This window comes from Orycteropus afer, unplaced genomic scaffold (assembly GCF_000298275.1).
Source record: "Orycteropus afer afer isolate SDZICR_OR568_19922 unplaced genomic scaffold, OryAfe1.0 scaffold00168, whole genome shotgun sequence".
NCBI classification, from domain to species: Eukaryota; Metazoa; Chordata; class Mammalia; order Tubulidentata; family Orycteropodidae; genus Orycteropus; species Orycteropus afer.
Window position 1 is genome coordinate 6,660,077 of NW_006921755.1, and position 17,112 is coordinate 6,677,188.

At 37.0% G+C, this 17,112-nt stretch overlaps 1 protein-coding gene across 1 annotated transcript in view; it reads right to left on the reverse strand.

The window, feature by feature from the left end:
- Nucleotides 1–16,108: 16,108 nt before the first annotated feature.
- SERPINI1 (serpin family I member 1) overlaps nucleotides 16,109–17,112 on the reverse strand; it is a 37,582-nt gene continuing 36,578 nt past the window's right edge. Inside the window, exons 7-8 of the mRNA XM_007946652.2 lie at nucleotides 16,450–16,539; nucleotides 16,109–16,185 (exon numbers count right to left, since the gene is read on the reverse strand). Coding sequence (XP_007944843.1) covers nucleotides 16,109–16,185; nucleotides 16,450–16,539 — 167 coding nt within the window. The remainder of the gene's footprint in view (nucleotides 16,186–16,449; nucleotides 16,540–17,112) is intronic.

A 17,112-nucleotide genomic window follows, 5' to 3' on the forward strand; every position in this document is an offset into this window, starting at 1 on the left:
ACTCAATAAACCTTTTGCTTTCCTTCTTCAACTTGTTGTGATCATTGGCTCTTTGCAACAGGGACTAAGGGCCTAGTTGCTCCTACAACAAAGCCATGGCAATTTCAATCAAATGTGAAAGATGGAGAATGAAAAGGAAGACTAAAGAAGAATTGACATATTCAAATTGTGATGTTAGTGAAAAATATAGAATATATCATGGATTTCCAGAAGAGCAAACAAAACTGTCTTAGAGGAAGTATAGCCAGAATATTCCTTGAGAGCTAGGATGATGAGACTTCAGGCTTTGGACAAGTCATCAGGAGAGATCAATTGCTGGAGAAGGACATCATGATTGTTTAAGTAAAGGGTCAGCAGAAGAGAAAGAGAGCCTCCATGAGATGGATTGACACAGTGGCTGCCACAAGGGTTCAAACAGAACAACAGATTGTGAGGATGTTGCAGAACCTGACTGTGTTTTGTTCCGTCATATGTAAGATCACTATGAGTTGGAGCTGACTTGAGGGCATCTAACAAGAACATTATACTGCCTGACTGCTTCTCTCAGAGGCTTTTTGCTGGGAAGAGATGATGAGGTTAAAGGGCTTATCCCTATCATCCACAGCCTGGAGTGTTGGCAGTTCAGTGTTCCTCAGAGAGAGGGAATTGGGCAAAAGATGCAGAGTCCTATAAGCACATGGGTCCAGGAAATAAAAGGCTCTTTCAAGTGTTTGATTCCCAGTCTGAAGCAGAGAGATAGTAAAAATCTAATCAGTACCTGATAGGTGACCCACTGGTCTATGTAAGGAGACTTTTTAAGGTGTAGCCCTTGAAAATCCTTCTTAGGTCTTGTCTTGCATCTTTAATAATTTTTTAGTGAGAGTAACCTTACAAAGACAAGAACTAATTTAAAATTAATTTGTGTTGCTAATTGGAGACACATCATTATCTTGGTGAGTATATGACATAGTGTAATATTTTGGTAAAATGTCAGGTAAAGAAAACATAAAAAGTGAAATGGTATAAAACATGCTATAAGAATAAATTAGTCAGGTGCATTCTTAGAAAAGTCACTGTAGACCAACTATTATAACCAACAGACTCAAATTAAGTGACTTAATCACACAAGTTTAGTTTTTGCTCATGCACAGGCCAGGTGGATGGTCCTGGTCCCATGGCTCTTCTGGGCATTTCTCTTCTAAGTGGCAGCTCACAGAACCAGGCTCCTTCCATCTTGGGATTCTTTTACCTCCTAACCTTACTGGAACTTCTGTCTCCCAACAGCTGGTGAGGCAAGAGAAAGACCATGGAGGAGAGCATGAGGGCATTCCTGGCCCGACACAGAAGTAGCATACATATATTCACTCACATACTGTTGACCAGAATTTAGTAACTTGGTTGTACCCAACTACAAAGGAAATTGGGAGATGTTGTTACATGTACCCAGGAGAAAAGTTAGCCCTTTTCTGTCACAAGGCTAATCCTGTTCTTTCCTTTCTTCTGAACTGTAAGATTAATTTTTTAAATAAACAATTTGTGGTGGTTAAGTTTGCATGTCAACTTGGCTAGGCCTGGTTGAGTGGCTGGGCAGCTGGATGTAGTATTCCCATGATGAGACTGGTAATCAACTCCATGGTGGAATCTACTGTGAGCAGCTAAGTAGCTGCCTTAGGGATGTGGTCTGCTTCCTGCACATAATGAGAAGCTTTGGGGAACAGTCTCTAGCTTATGGCTCGCTTGAATCCTGCATGTAGCCGTGTCATTGTTCAGCAGCCTGCCATGCTCTGCCAACCTTGGACTTTCAATGGACTTGAGTGGCCTGCCGTGTGGTTTAGTAACATCGGGACTGTGTCGTTTTATTTGTCAACCTTGGGCTTGGCAGCCTCAGCAGCCAGTGAAGAAAAGCCTCTAGCTCCAGTGGGCCAGGAGCACAAGGCAGAGTTGAAGCCCAAGGTTGAGGGGCTTTCACCCAACCCCTAGAGAATGGCACTTTGAGCTTGGACTTAAAGCCTCCAAATTGTAAGAATAAACTCCTGTTTGTTCAAGCCATCCCATTTGTGGTATATTTTTGTCAGAGCAGCACTAGGTAACCAGAACATGTTGTTGTTGTTGTTATGTGCCGTCGAGTCAGCCCCGACTCATAGCGACCCCTCCTTGGGTTTCCGAGGCAGTATCACTACGGAAGTAGGATTGCCCAACCTTCCTTCCGAGGAGTGGCTGATGGGTTTGAACCGCCAGCCTTCTGGTTAGCAGTCAAGTGCTTTAGCCACTATGCTACCAGAGCTCTGTTTTTAAATTAAACAAAAATCCAATTTCCTGAAGAAAATATCTTCTGTTTGACAGTAGTCTGGAAGTTTTACTTTAAGAGGATGCCATAGCTGGTGCTAGGCCAGAACTTGGTGGTGGCAAGATGAACATGGGAATGACTTGGATCTAGTTTAAGTTTGATAGTTGTTGTTAGTTGCTGTCGAGTAAATTCTGACTCAAGACAACACCATGTGTGCAAGTAGAACTGCTCCATAGGATTTTCAAGGCTGTGACCTTTTGGAAGTACTCGAGCACTTAACCTTTTATGCCACTGCCCCACACCACAAAGAAAGTGCACAGGATATAAACAAAATCAGATGTTCTCTACAATAGATCAATAGATAAGCATCCCTTATCATATCATAGAGGTGGCCCAATGCATGGTATCCTGGTGGCATTTGTGGGGTGAGATCTCTCTGAGAGCCCATTCCTATTTATTCACAACCAGGTCAGTGGCTGAAACAGCCGGTATGTCTGTCCACAGCTATCAATCTGCTACTAAAGAACTCTGTCACCTTCGAGTTCTACCCTTAAAAATTCTTTAAGGGAGCAAGCTCCCTTACATGGGCCTGTGAAGTTTGCTCTCTCTGTCTATTCTGGCATTTCTTATGGTTAGGTATACCTACGGCCTATCACAGGGTGAGAACCCATTTTTGTAATTCTAGAGTCTAGGCTTAGGGATCAAAATATGCCTTATTATGTGGAGAGAACTTCAAGTGTTCAAGATAAACTCATAGGTTTTGCTGCATCTGTGTTCTCCATCAAAGTGATTTTTTTTTTCCTGCTTTTCCTTTATTTTATAGACCAAGGGATCAATAGATAAGCATCTTTTTTTCAGTAAGTATGGGCAGAAGCAAACAAGTTGGCTTGTTGTAATCTGTTCATGTAATGACACTAACATTAATTTACAGAACATCTCTTTAGCAGTGTTTCCTATCTTATAGTAAACAACTGCTTACATTTCTTTCAGGTGTCAACAATGTCATACAAATTAGAAAATGGTTGTTCTGATTATTTAGTAAATTTATAAAACTGAAAATGAAATTGATGTTATGAATTTGGGAGATTTCCTTTTAATACAAAGAGAATAAGTCAGCATATCAAAATCATTGTTGCCTTCCATTGAGAATTATACAGGACTGGTTCTCTTTACCCAGCCTCCTGAGGGACTATTTCATCTTCACCTAACATAGCTTCTATTGCATTATCTGTTAATGCAGTCATCCTCTTCAGCTAGATTTTGGCATCCTGGAGAGCTAGTCAAGGAGCTCTGGTGGTGCAGTGCCTAAGGCATTTGAGTGCTAACTAGAAGGTTGGCAGTTCAAGCCCACCAGCCACTTCCTGGAAGTAAGACTAGCCAATCTACTTCTGTAAAGATTTATTGCCTCAAAAACCCGATAGGGTTGCTATGAGTCAGAATGGACTTGATGGAAGTGTTTTTTTTTTTTTTGAGGAGGGGAGCGCCAGTCAGCTCTGCGTCTAATTCATTTTTGTGTCTCTAATTCATTTGCTGTTGACTTGACTCTGACTCATGGCAAACACCTGTGTGTCAGAGTAGAAGTGTGCTGCATATGGTTTTCAGTGTCTGATTTTTCAGAAGTAGATCACCAGGCCTTTCTTTTGAGGCATCTCTGAGTAGACTTGCACCTCTAACCTTTCCTTTAACAGCCAAAAGCATTAACCATTTGCACCACTGACAGGTAATTTTTAAGTGAATAAAGATGAAAACAACTCCAACTTGAGCAAAAGAAAAGTGATTAGCAAAGTTACTGGCAGCAAAGTCTTTCATATATCTATCTAGCTATAAGAATTTGCTTTTTGAAATAGTTTCACTAAGACCTTCCTTTTTGGAAAATGAGGAGCTCTGGTGGCATAGTGCTTAAGGCATTTGACTGCTAACCAGAAGGCTGGCAGTTCAAACTCACCAGCCACTCCTCGGAAGGAAGGTTGGCCAATCTTTTTCCTTAGTGATACTGCCTTGGAAACCCAAGGAAGAGTTGGATTTGACTCGATGGCAGTGTTTTTTTTTTTTTTTTTTTAAAAAAAAAACAAAAAGTCTGAGTCCAAAGCACTCAACACCTTGTAGCTATAACCTAAAAATGAATATAACATTATTTTACATGTTCGAAGGCAGTAGTTTCTCCAACAAATGATGTTATTACCTTGTCCAGTAATGTAAAAGTGATGTTGGATGAACTAAGTAAACTCTCTTTTCCCCACAGTTTAGTCACTATAGTTGAAGTAGAAGTTTATACACTCCTTTTTAATCTGTGTGCTTTGACTACACGTTGTGAATCAAAAGACTTTTAACAGCGATGTTAACAAATGTTAGTTCATCCATGCTTCATGTCTTAGAAAAGATTTCCAAGAAAGAGATATTTTCTCTTTTTGACTGCCCAGACTATTTTTCTTATAATTTTATTTCTATTCTGGCTGGCAAGGGAACCACTCATGGACATCAAAGACATAATATAATGGATATAAAGACCTTTTACTATCTCTCTAACCTGGAGTTTTTATTCCCAACTAGTCAAATCTAAATCAGAAATATGCTAGATGGAACTCTATCATAAAAATGAAGATTATTTTACTTCAAAAGAGTAAAAAGGTCTTATTCTAGTCTCTGAAAGTTGCTATTGAATGCAAGAGTCTCATTCCAGGCTGCAAGTAAGTTACATGTAGATATGGAATGACAGAATACAATCAACTGCCTTTGTGCCTATTGGGAGGAAGTTTTCACCCTTCTAACTTTTTTAATGTTGAAATAAAAATGGTTGGTACACTTACCAGTTTATTAGGATTACAGTGACATCTTGTGGCACATCATTTTCCCCTTTCAAATTATGCCCAGGTACAAATATAATACTTTAGTTCTTGCTAAAGAATTTTAGATGTTTTAATATAATATGTGTTGTTGTTATGTGCCGTTGAGTTGGATCCGACTCATAGCGACCCCTCCTTGGGTTTCCGAGGTGATATCACTATGAAAGTAAATTGCCCAATACATTCATCAAAAAATTCAGAAAATAGTATTTGAAATAGAACCCAACTAAACAAATTTGGCTTAAGTATGTTTCTGAGTAAGTTTAAGATTTTTTTTTTTCTTTTAAAAATATTGATAGCACCTATTTTAATTTTTTCCATCAGCATTATAGAGAATAACCCAGAAATTCATTGTAATTTGACCTGTGTAATGACTATTAAATGAGCAATTAAAAATCTATTGTGAAGTATATATTGCCTTATCACAACTTCTATAAAGTGGTAAGTCCAGCTAATTAAAACAACCTTATTAGAAGAATGACTATTATTGAAAGAAAAAAAAAATCAGTGAAAAATAAAACTTTTTGGCATTTAAATCTAATCATTATCAATCTTTTCAAGGACTGTTTCTGATTAGCATGAACAGTGTGTAAAGCAAGGATGCTATTAAGGTACACTAAGTGTTGTAATTGCAAAACAGAGTAATACTCTGAACTAGGGTCAATACTTTTTCCCACTTCTCCCTAAGCTCCACATACATATATTTCTGTCATTAATGTCCATGGACATCAGGAATATCCTTTCAAATATATTTTAACGATGAAGTGTAATCTATTTCGGGTAGTTTAGAGCTATTCTGCTGAAAACAATTACCTTTGTAAGTAGCTTATGTGTCTGTGCTTTTTTCCTCTCTTCTTCCTTTCCTCTCTCCCGCTCTTGGTCTCTCCCCTCCTTTTGCTTTCAAACTTCTAAATAATCCTTCTGATAAATGTAATATTGGTTAATAGTAAATGAAAGTAACCCTTTTTGGAAATTATAGGTGGCATATTTCTATTTACTATAAAAAAAGCAAAAACCAAATGCACTGCCATCCAGTCGATTCCAACTCATAGGGATTCCCATTGGGTTTCCAAGGAAGTAGATTGCCCCATCTTCCTTCCACGGAGTGGCTGGTGGGTCTAAATTGCTGACCTTCTAGTTAGCAGTCAAATGCCTTACCCACTACACCACCAGAGCTCCAAATGCCTATCCACTATGCCACCACAGCTACTTACCATGGACTTTAATCAATATAACGCCTCCTTGACAAGTCTTAGTGTGAATGCTGTTTCATTTGTTTGAAAATAACACCAATTGTCAGATACTTCTTCTGTTTCATGTGCCATTAAGAAAAAAAATCATGTCAGTTAAACTACGTCACCGTGATTATTCATTTTAAAGATATCCAAAGCTCATTAAATAAGCTCTTAGATTTATTTAAACAAATTGTATTATATGATTTTCTTCATATTTTAAAAGGAAAATATAAATGAAATGTAATATTTAAAGTGTTCCCAAAACACAGAGTCCAGCCCCAAGTCACTTTTGTGATCGGAGAAACTGACTGATGTCCTGAATCCTTATGCCACCAAGAGCATTGGTGATGCAGCCTCGCCCAGAGCGCTCCAACTTTTGTCTCAAGTACTTTCTCCAAGCTAATGAAATGACAGCTATTCAGAAGAATAGATGAATTTTGAAACTAGCACTATATTACAAAAAAATCAATGCAAGGTTTCTACCCAATAACCAGGATTTACCATACTGAAATTGTCATCACTATTACTTCTTAAAAGGAGCTCTGGTGGCCTAGTACCTAAGGCATTTGACTGCTAACCAGAAGGCTGGCGGTTCAAACCCACCAGCCACTCCTAGGAAGGGAGGTTGGGCAATCTACTTCTCTAGGGATACCGCCTTGGGTTTTCAGGCGGATCCAACTCAACAGCAGTGCGTTGTGTTGTGTTGCGTCATTCTTTCTTAAATGGTTTGTTGACTGAGATGCTTAGGGATTGCAATAGACAGCAGTCATTCAAAAAGATGAGTGTACGCCCAGGCAATGGAACCTAGGCCATGACTGCTGCCCGAGCACCAGCGACTGTAAGAATGTTGTTGATAGTAGGAGTGCTCCATTTTTATAAATGTTAAGCATGAAAATGGTGCCTGAGAACAGCTGAAATAAATGCTAATGTCCGTAGCTAGCTTTGTTGAGTGACTGCTGCATATCAACTATTATTCTTTATACACTGTATCATTTAATCCTTCATATAATACTATGAAATACATGCTGTCATTTAATTATATAGATGACAACCAACTTGCTTCAAAGACAGAGTCAGCGGCAGATCTGCTGTTTGAATTCAGTTCTGTCTCATTCCAGCGTCCATGATTTGTCCCACAGACACCTGGTTATAAGTATTCAAGCTGAAAATATCAGAAGAGGGGGTCACTTAGTCATATGGTAGAAGAGGGGGTCACTTAGTCATATGGTAAAGGGTAATCTCTCCATCTGCAATTTTCCTTGAATAGCCCACAGAGCAAAGAACAATGGTGTGAACAAATGTCAGATTTATATATTCTTGAATTATCACAAAACTTTCAGAGGAGGAGAAAGATGAAACATTGTCTCCTATTTGAGGAAGAAAAACAAAAAAACCTGCTACATCAGCTAGAAGCTGTGATGACTGCTGAAGAAATATTTTCTGGAACATGCCATATGCCACAAATAACCACTTTATTTTTCCTCAAAGAAACAACTTTACAATTTTCAATAGGAGAATTGCATCTATATTTAATGTATAATAAAGAGTGACTTTAGACAAAGGGAAGCATGTTTTCTGTTGATTGATTTTAATTTAATCAATTAAACTCCCTTTCCACAAATCCACATCTTCCTCTCACCAAAATGCATCTTAAGTGATGCATGTTTATGTTTTAGCTTATGAATGTGAACTGTTTTCTACATTTTCAACTAGAAGTATTTAATACAAAACTAAACTGATTTTTCTCTGCAATTTTTTTTTCATTAGACAGAATTCTTTTTTACATAAGCTATACTGATGTGTATGTGCAGCTTATTTTCCCTCAATAATAACTTCGTTAGCAGACATAGAACAAGGTAGCCTGTCTAAACATTATATCCCCTATGCTTGCAAAAAAAAAAAAAAAATCAAGATTTTTCTCCTTTTTAACAAACTGTTTTAGTATTTCATAATTCCATGAAATTTTCAAAATTTGTGTAAAATTTGAAATAGCAACAGATAACCTTAAAACTTCCATTTCTTGCAAAAATGTGCCTATCCCCCAGTGTTAGAAATGGATACATGGTTGAAGTAATAAGTAATTGTTCACAGATTCAAGATTTTAAAGGTTTGGCTCTGGAGAGCCTTGAATTTTTTTTTTCTTTCACATTTTACAATTCTAACACTACCCTAAACAATAAGACAGAAAACTTATATTTTTTGATATATCAAAAAATTCTTTATAGGAACAAATTTTATGATGAAATAATCAGGGAGTGAGCTGAAGTGGAGAGTAGAGCTGAGCTGAGGTCTTGAGTGTCAGAGCAGCCAATTAAGACAAGAACTTAAAGTGAAAGCAATAGTAAACTGTTAAAAGCACAAGCAAGAGAAACCCAGAGAAGTTTCAGACTCCCTGTTCCAGATTTTCCCAGGAACAGCACTCAGGCAAGGGTCAGGTGGATCAGTGCATATGTGAGGACCTTTCTCACTGCCTAAACAAATGTCTCCTGCAGTTTTCTACATCCTAAGGTTGGGAAAAGGGTGACAGGTAGGGAACAGGACTGGAAAGTAATGCATCAGAGTGGGAAAACTGTCTTTCTTTAAAATGCCCCCTCTTTGATAAGGAAGCCTAAGCAGAGGTGCCTGAGAAAGGCCTCTGCCAAGGCCCCAGTGAAGAGGTGTCTCTCTATGGAAACATCGGGGCTAGGAATGCAGGTTTGTGAAAGTGAACAGTTGGCCAGGAATGCCTGAGTTCTTGTCTGAAAATTCCCTCATAGACTGCAATGTATACCAAGTCTTCTTGAGGAGCTTTCTCTCTTAGGCCCACCAAGTAAAGCCTTTATAATTGCCCACGATCAGGTCTGAAAAGGTCATGAGTTTTAGCTAGGAGCCAGATTACTCAGAAATCTGTAACAAAAATCATAACCATGTGAATATTAGAATAAAATGGAATGGAATAAACAAAATCAAAGGTCAGAAAATCTAAGCATTGAAAGGCATGTACTTTGTCACAAAACACATAGTATTCAGGCCTAAATACTTTTACTTTATTTGCAATTCTAACATAGGGTATAAGTTTCTGACCCACAGATATGAAGAGGCAAATTTCATATTCACAATGCACAGGTAGATATATTGTGTAAGAAAAAAGAGATAGTTCAGAGGAAGGAGATAGAAAAAATGCCAAGAGAAAAAAAAGAGCACGCATCCACATATTTCTAACAGGCATAAAACTCAACAAGCAATGAATCTGTGACCATTCTGGAACAAACAGCATTACACATCTCAGTAGTCAAGTGTTCAAATTCCATTACAAAAGGTGCAATAACATATGTTCATAAAGATGACACAGATTTACAGGAAATGGTTGTTATAATCAGAACATTCTTAATATGTGTAAGGATGGGTGTAAGACACTTTGGAAAACTTTCCATAAAAGATGACAAAATTAAGCATTACCAAGTTTAAAGGGAGACTGTTTCATGACAAAATTTATTTTCAAACCAGATTAATTCTTGATGCTGCAAAAACAATCAAGATGTACAGACCTTGTGCTGTCTTTAAATGTATTAAGAAAAATGATTGAGTCTTATTTATACAGGTTTAAACCAGTAACTTCAATTCTTTCCCTTGAAAGTGGCATTCATGGACCAGCAATACCAGCATCTCCTGGGAGCCTGCAGAATCTCAGGCTTGACACACTCATGTTAAATCAGAATCTGAATTTCAACAATATTTCTATGTGGTTTATACTCACATCAAAATTTGAGAAGCACTTATTTAGGGAACTTAGATCTACTGCAAAGAGCTTGAGAAATGAATTTCACAATGCTACGAAGTGTTGGGCCATCCCTGAACTGTGCATTTGTGGAACTGACTCAAATCAGGACACTGAAGGCTTTGGCACTGAATTATGGTGAATAATAAGGCCCAGGTAACAGACTGGCTCCAGGAAGTACACAAATGGTACTGTGAAGCTTTCAAAACTGAACTGACATTGAAACTACAGCCCACAGAAGGCAGATCAGGACTTGCAAGCTGAATTGAACTAAGTAATTCCTTGGAAGGAAGATTGGGCCATCTACTTCCATAGAGATATTGCCTCAGAAAGCCAAGGAGGGATCACTATGAGTTGAATTGACTCAATGGCAGTGAATGAATAGCCAACTGAAACAAAACAACCCCCTCCAAAATAAACATTTGCAAGAGGAAAATAGGGCATTTAAAAATGTATAAGTACAATCCAAAATTACTCAACATACAAAAATCCAGGAAAATCTCAACAGCTCATAAGAAAAAAGGGTAATCAACATTGTCAACCCTGAGATTACCAAAATGTTTGGATTTATCAAATACTTCAAAGTAACTATTAAACCATGCTGAATGAAGTAATGGTAAACATTCCAGAAATGCAAGAAAATAAATTAAAAAGCAGAAGCTACCAAAAAAGGAACAAATGACGATTTTGAACTACAAAATATAACAACTGGAATGAACAATTCCCTGGATGGAATCAACAGAAGAATGGTAATGAAAGCAGGAGTGAACTTTAACATAAATTAATAGAATATGAACAATGCTTCAGCAATCTGTGGGAATATCAAAAGGTCTAACATATGTATTACTGGAGTCCTACAAGGAGAGAAGTAAGATATTGAAGCAGAATATTATTTTGAAAAAATGGCTAAAAACTTCCCAAATTTTGTGAAAAACATAAAGATCCAAGCTTTTATTTTTGAGGATAAACTCAAAGAAAACTGCACCAAAATACATAATAATCAAAGTACTGAAAACCAAAGAAAAGAAAAAAATCTTAAAAGCAACCAGATACAAATGACACATTACATGCAGGGAAACATCGACTCAAGTGACTGTAGAATTCTCAGCAGAGGCCTAGAAGGTGCTCAGTGGTAGAGAGAATAGTCGGGACAGTAGTCAGGGCAGCGTCAGTGAGCAAGGTTGGCCCTCAAAGAGAAGCTGGGCACCTCTAGGCAGGAGGCCGCCAAAGGAGCTGGGCAAACAGTAAGGGAGACACAGCCACAGACCAGGGGAAGCAGCCACAGTCCAGGCCCATGCAGTAGTACACCCGAGCAGAGCAATTAGCAGTGTGAGCCTCTATCGGCCTACCTTTGACGGTGGCAGATGCCCAAACTGTGCTGAGAGCTGTGCCAGAGGCCCTTCCTAATGGCTGAAGGTATCAGTTTTAAGCAGGGTTTTACCAGTAAAGGCCTGGGTATATCTCTGTGCAGGGGTCACCACTGCTATGTGTTTGTACACTGTGTCTGTGTCTTGTGTGTATTGCTCAATCATACTGGATGAATGCAGCACCTATGGAGTGGTTGATGTCCCTAGGTGAAGCCTTCATTCGCAGCAGTCTTACTGCTGCTTGGATTTCTGAGGGAACCTGTGTATGTAATGCAGCAATACTGTTATGGTGAGGCTCTGCGAGAATATGTTAAGGATTTTTTCAGTAACAATTTTTGTATTAAAAATAGTCACTGCATCGTATTTTCTCAAGATTGCAACAAAGATCTTTATCTTACAATGAAGCATCTCAAGTTGCCTTTGGCCAGGTTTAAATAAAAGACAGTTTTTCAGAGAAGTAAGACATCTGTCATTATAAATTGAAGAAACTGATTATATTGAAAGCAGTGAATTATATATAACGTATACACTTAACTTTGGTGGCATAGTGCCTAAGGCATTTGACTGCTAACCAGAAGGCTGGTGGTTTAAACCACCAACCGCTCCTCGGAAGGAAGGTTGGGCAATCTACTTCCGTAGGGATACCGCCTTAGAAACCCAAGGAAAGGTCGCTATGAATTGGATCTGACTCCACAGCAGTGTATTGCATTTGTGTTGCATACATTTAATGGGGATGAAATATGAACTTTATGGTCAGTGGATTTAGAAAGAATATATCTTTTATCACTTTTTCTCTTTTCATTATTTCAATAAAACCTAACTTAAAGGAAAGGTTGGTGGTTTGAATCTGCCCAGCAGCTCTGTAGGGGAGAGACCTGGAGTAGATTCTCATAAAGATAACAGCCTAGGAAACCCTATAGGGCAATTAGACTCTGTAAGATGGGTTGCTATGAATGAAATTGACTCAACAGCATCCAACAATAACAATTCTGGTGTTCATATAAACATTTCTTTTTAGGACAGATTCTAATAATTATTTGGTTATGATGGTGAGGTCAAGACTTAAGATTATATTCTCTTATAATTATTCTGACCAGTTATCCAGATCAGACTATTATATACACAAAAAAGCAAAATCAAGACTTAAAATTTAAAAAATATGTGGTAATTAATGATTTCTTCAAGGGAAAAATAGGTCTAAAGAGGACTATAGTTATTTATGCATTTTAAGAGAAATGGAACTGAACTACAATGTTATTTTTTCAAAGAAAAGGAAAATATTGAAGAGATTATAAACAAAGTCAACAATAGGTAAAACTTGGTACTATCATGTATTCTATTGTTAAGCACTGCACAAACATGCTAATAATGGTATAGAATCCATTTTCATTGAAGAGACATCTAAATTATATTGAAATTATATTGAAATACTTCAAGGACAACATTCTGAACAGGAGAGTTTCATCTTATACCACCTAATGCTCTGGTAGCATAGTGACTAAGGCACTTGACTGCTAACCAGAAGGCTGGCGGTTCAAACCCACCAGCCACTCCTTGGAAGGAAGGTTGGGCAATCTACTTCCGTAGTGATACTGCCCCGGAAACCCAAGGAGGGCTCGCTATGAGTTGGGTCTGACTTGAAGGCATATAACAACAACAACTGGTGACGTAGTGCCTAAGGTATTTGACTGCTAACCAGAAGGCTGGCAGTTCAAAGCCACCAGTCACTCCTCAGAAGGAAGACTGGGTAATCTACTTCCATAGATATACCGCCTCAGAAACTCAAGGAGGGGTTGCTATGAGTTGAATCAACTTGATGGCAGTGAGGTTTTTTTTTTTTTTAGTTAATACAAACTGCAATTTGTGCTTTATAAAATCTACATGATTGTCTAATGAGATTTATTCTTCCTTACATGTAACTCATTTCGTTTAATGATGAACATACAGATACAGCAATACATGTAATGCTTAACATACAAAATATTTGTGAATGATACCGAAGAATGTCACAAACTCAGAATATCAATATTGCATCAACACCAGCTAGCCTGTTTTGTATACATTATAAATGAAAACAAATGCAATGTTCTATAACAACTTTAGCTTTGTGAGTAACCTGTAAATCTTCTGAAAATATATGCTGTAAAAAACTCAATGTTAAGTATTATGGGCTTGGGCTTTTGTAAATTGTTTTGTGGATATTACCTATAAATGTCTCTATGTTTTTAGAGAATATATTTCAAGTGTTCTAAATATGCAGAGAAATCCTGCAATTTTCTCATAGTATGTAACAGGAAAAAAAAAACTTTATGTGAAAACATTACTTTTTTTTCTGTTTTACTATAAGTGCATTACATTTTTAATGTAGAAAATCCATATCTCTCCAAGTTGTATGGAAATTACAGTTTCTCCAATTTAAAAAATATTTTAAAATCTCAAATGTGTAAAGTTTACATTAGTAGAGTTTTGCTACTCAATGTGAATCTACAGACAAACAGCAACAGTATCACTTGAGCACTTGTAAGAAATACAGACTCTCAAAGCCACATAAAAGACCTGAAAAAGCACCAAACCAAACCCACTGCCATTGAGTCATTCCAACACAAAATGAACCCCACTGGGTTTCCAAGGCTATAAATCTTTCAGGAGTAGATGGCCTTATCTTCCTCCCATGGAGCAGCTGGTGGGTTTGAACCACCAAGCTTCTGGTTAGCAGCCAAATACCTTATCCATTACACCACCAGAGCTCCTTATCGCAGACCTATTGAGTAAAAATCTGTATTTTTATCAAGGTCCCCAAGTGATTTGAATGCTTATCAAAGTTTGAAAAGCAGTGATTTAGAACATTCCATGACTGACCTAATTTTGTATGAATTATCATATCTAAACAACCAGCATAAAAATTTTCCACATATATCTTTTACTTCCAAAGTGTTCACGATTTATTGTATAACAGAATTACCAAAGGAAGTTTAAAAAAAAATGCAGATTTTCAGGTTTTTCCTCAGACATAGAATTCAGTAGGTCTTTCAGATCTGTTTCTCTAATCCATTGCTCTCCTGAACTGATTAGGGTTAATAATAATATCAATTGGGAGCTCTGGTGGCGTAGTGCCTAAGGCATTTGACTGTTAACAATAAGGCTGGTGGTTCAAACCCACCAGCCTCCTTAGAAAGAAGATTTGAGCAATCTACTTCCATAGGGATACTGCCTCGGAACCCAAGGAGGACCATGAGTTGAATCGACTCAATTTTAACAGCCCAAAATCATAGCAAAATACCTAAGGCATAAGAAAGTAATATGCAAACTGTTTCTGTTATATGTTGAAATCACTTCAAACTTTTCCTGAGACTGATAATCTCAGAATAAAAACATCTGGCATTAAAGACGCCTGTTTCATTCATGACATGTGATGAAATCATTGTTTTTTTCTTCCTCCCAAATATCATTATTTCAGCCAAAGGATAACAATGTAATTTACTAGATGCTATAAATTGATCCTGCATCCATTGGGATGGATTACCTTTTGTACTAGAGAATAAAACCAATACATTCCTGCAAGGGCTGCTTGTAACTCTTCCAAGGTCTCAAAGGCAAATGCACCTGGAATCACACTGGTAACCAATGGGAGAAGTAGGAGAGTGACACCTCAATTACTGACATTCAAGTTCAAATTGTATTTTTTTTTAAATTTTACATGAAAAATATTTAAATTTTTTAAATAAAAATTTTAAATTGAAAAAATTATTATTATTATTTTTTAAAAAAGGAGCAAATAAGAACACCTGTGTGGACAATGTTCAGCCTGAGACCTTTCTGTTTCTAAAATCTGTACTGGCATGGTTTTCAAGTACTGTCTGATTCTAGTTCATTCCTTGTGACATATCTGAGGACATAATTTCATGATTAGCTTTCTCATGTGGCTCATTCAGGAACTTGTAGTTCTAATTTTACTTGAAGCAGCAAAATACAGTGATACAACAGGCTTACAAACTACAGCAGGCAAATGAAACCAAGTAGATTTTTGAAAGATACACTGATAGGTTATGGCTATTGTCTGTAGGTTTACATAGCCCTAATTATTTTTCTGACTGATTTTGTAGAGGAGTCATAGGGAAGATGTTGTCGGCTTGCATTCTTTCCATCACACTACAAATCTTCAGAGAACTGAAAAATTGGAATATTTGTGGAGAACCTGTCTTCTCACTAGCTATGCTGTTATTGCTTGTTATGTATAAGCATATAAAGCTAATTTCCTTTGTTGCTTTTACTCTGAAAGATCATGAATGATCTAAGATGTCCAGAAACACCACCATTCCCAAACTTCCCCTAGAGGTATCTTTCTTTATATTACATTTCTGAAACTAAAAACAAAGCTGTTCACATGTTCAGTATGTACTTTTATTTTAAATACCAGCACAACAAACACAATGACATAACAGGACCACAACCTTAATAATACTGATAACATTCCTTGATAAGGCTGACTTATAATTTACATACATTGTTGTTTTTATCCAGAGCTATTTTAAATATTATCTTAAGATACACTGTAAAACACAAATCTTAAATATATAGGAGTTGCAAACATAATGTGCTTAGTTACTGTTTTCTTTTCCATGTTATTTAAATGAAATTATTTAAAGTTCCTCAAAATCATGTCCATTTGTGTTCATTGTTTCAGGATGCATGACTCGTCCCATGAATAAGATTGTACCTGTATTGGGTTGGAAGTGAACAAAAGAAGGGGTGAACAAAAACAGGGGTTAAGCAAAAGAATGAGATTTTTCTTTTTTCCTGGCATACAATTAGCAATGTTCCAAACATGAAAATATAAATGTATTTTCATTTGTAAAACATCATCTGAACATTAGAAATTCTGATTATATACTGCAAAAAAACAAACAAAAAGTTCTCAATTAAGTAAAAAAAATTTCACTGTGCCCTAATAAATAAAGTTCTGTTCTCATAATGGACTTACCTGTTCTCCTGTTTCTGATAAGAAAGAAAAATGGATGGTCGACAATAACTTGAGGATACAGCACTGCCATCCTACTAATTGCAATCATTCCTACAGTGTAGAGAGAAAGTAATTACCTGTCTGTGTACGTGCAGGCCTAACTAGTAATGCTTTAAACCCATTTATATTTAATGCAAGGGCAACAATTTATAGGAAGCAAGATTTTGAAGATTTACAGAGAGAAAAATTGTAAAAGTGTTAACATTTCCGCTTGATCTGTTAAACAAAACAAACACACACAAGCAAGATCTCTCCCCACACCAAAAATAAGACAATTTCTTCTGCCTCTTTCATTTTTTTTTCCTCAGTCTTAGATAAATACCTGTGGCTTTACTAAAAGGACCTTTGTTTGGGGTGGGGATGGGAGAGAGAGAAAAAATAAAACATCATACAACAGTGAAAAACTAAGATAGTTTCTTTATATCTCAAAACATTATTTCTTTTTGTCTGAAATATGTATTTTTATATAACAAGCTAACTCATTTCTCGTGAGTGATCAGGATGGCAGTGATTAAAGGGAAAATATAGCAGTGACAGCAGCAAAGGCATTTCCCCAGCTGGGAAACCAAATTTCCCTGTGATACTGATTATGGGATGAAAAAGGTCAAAACAAAATCAAGAAAG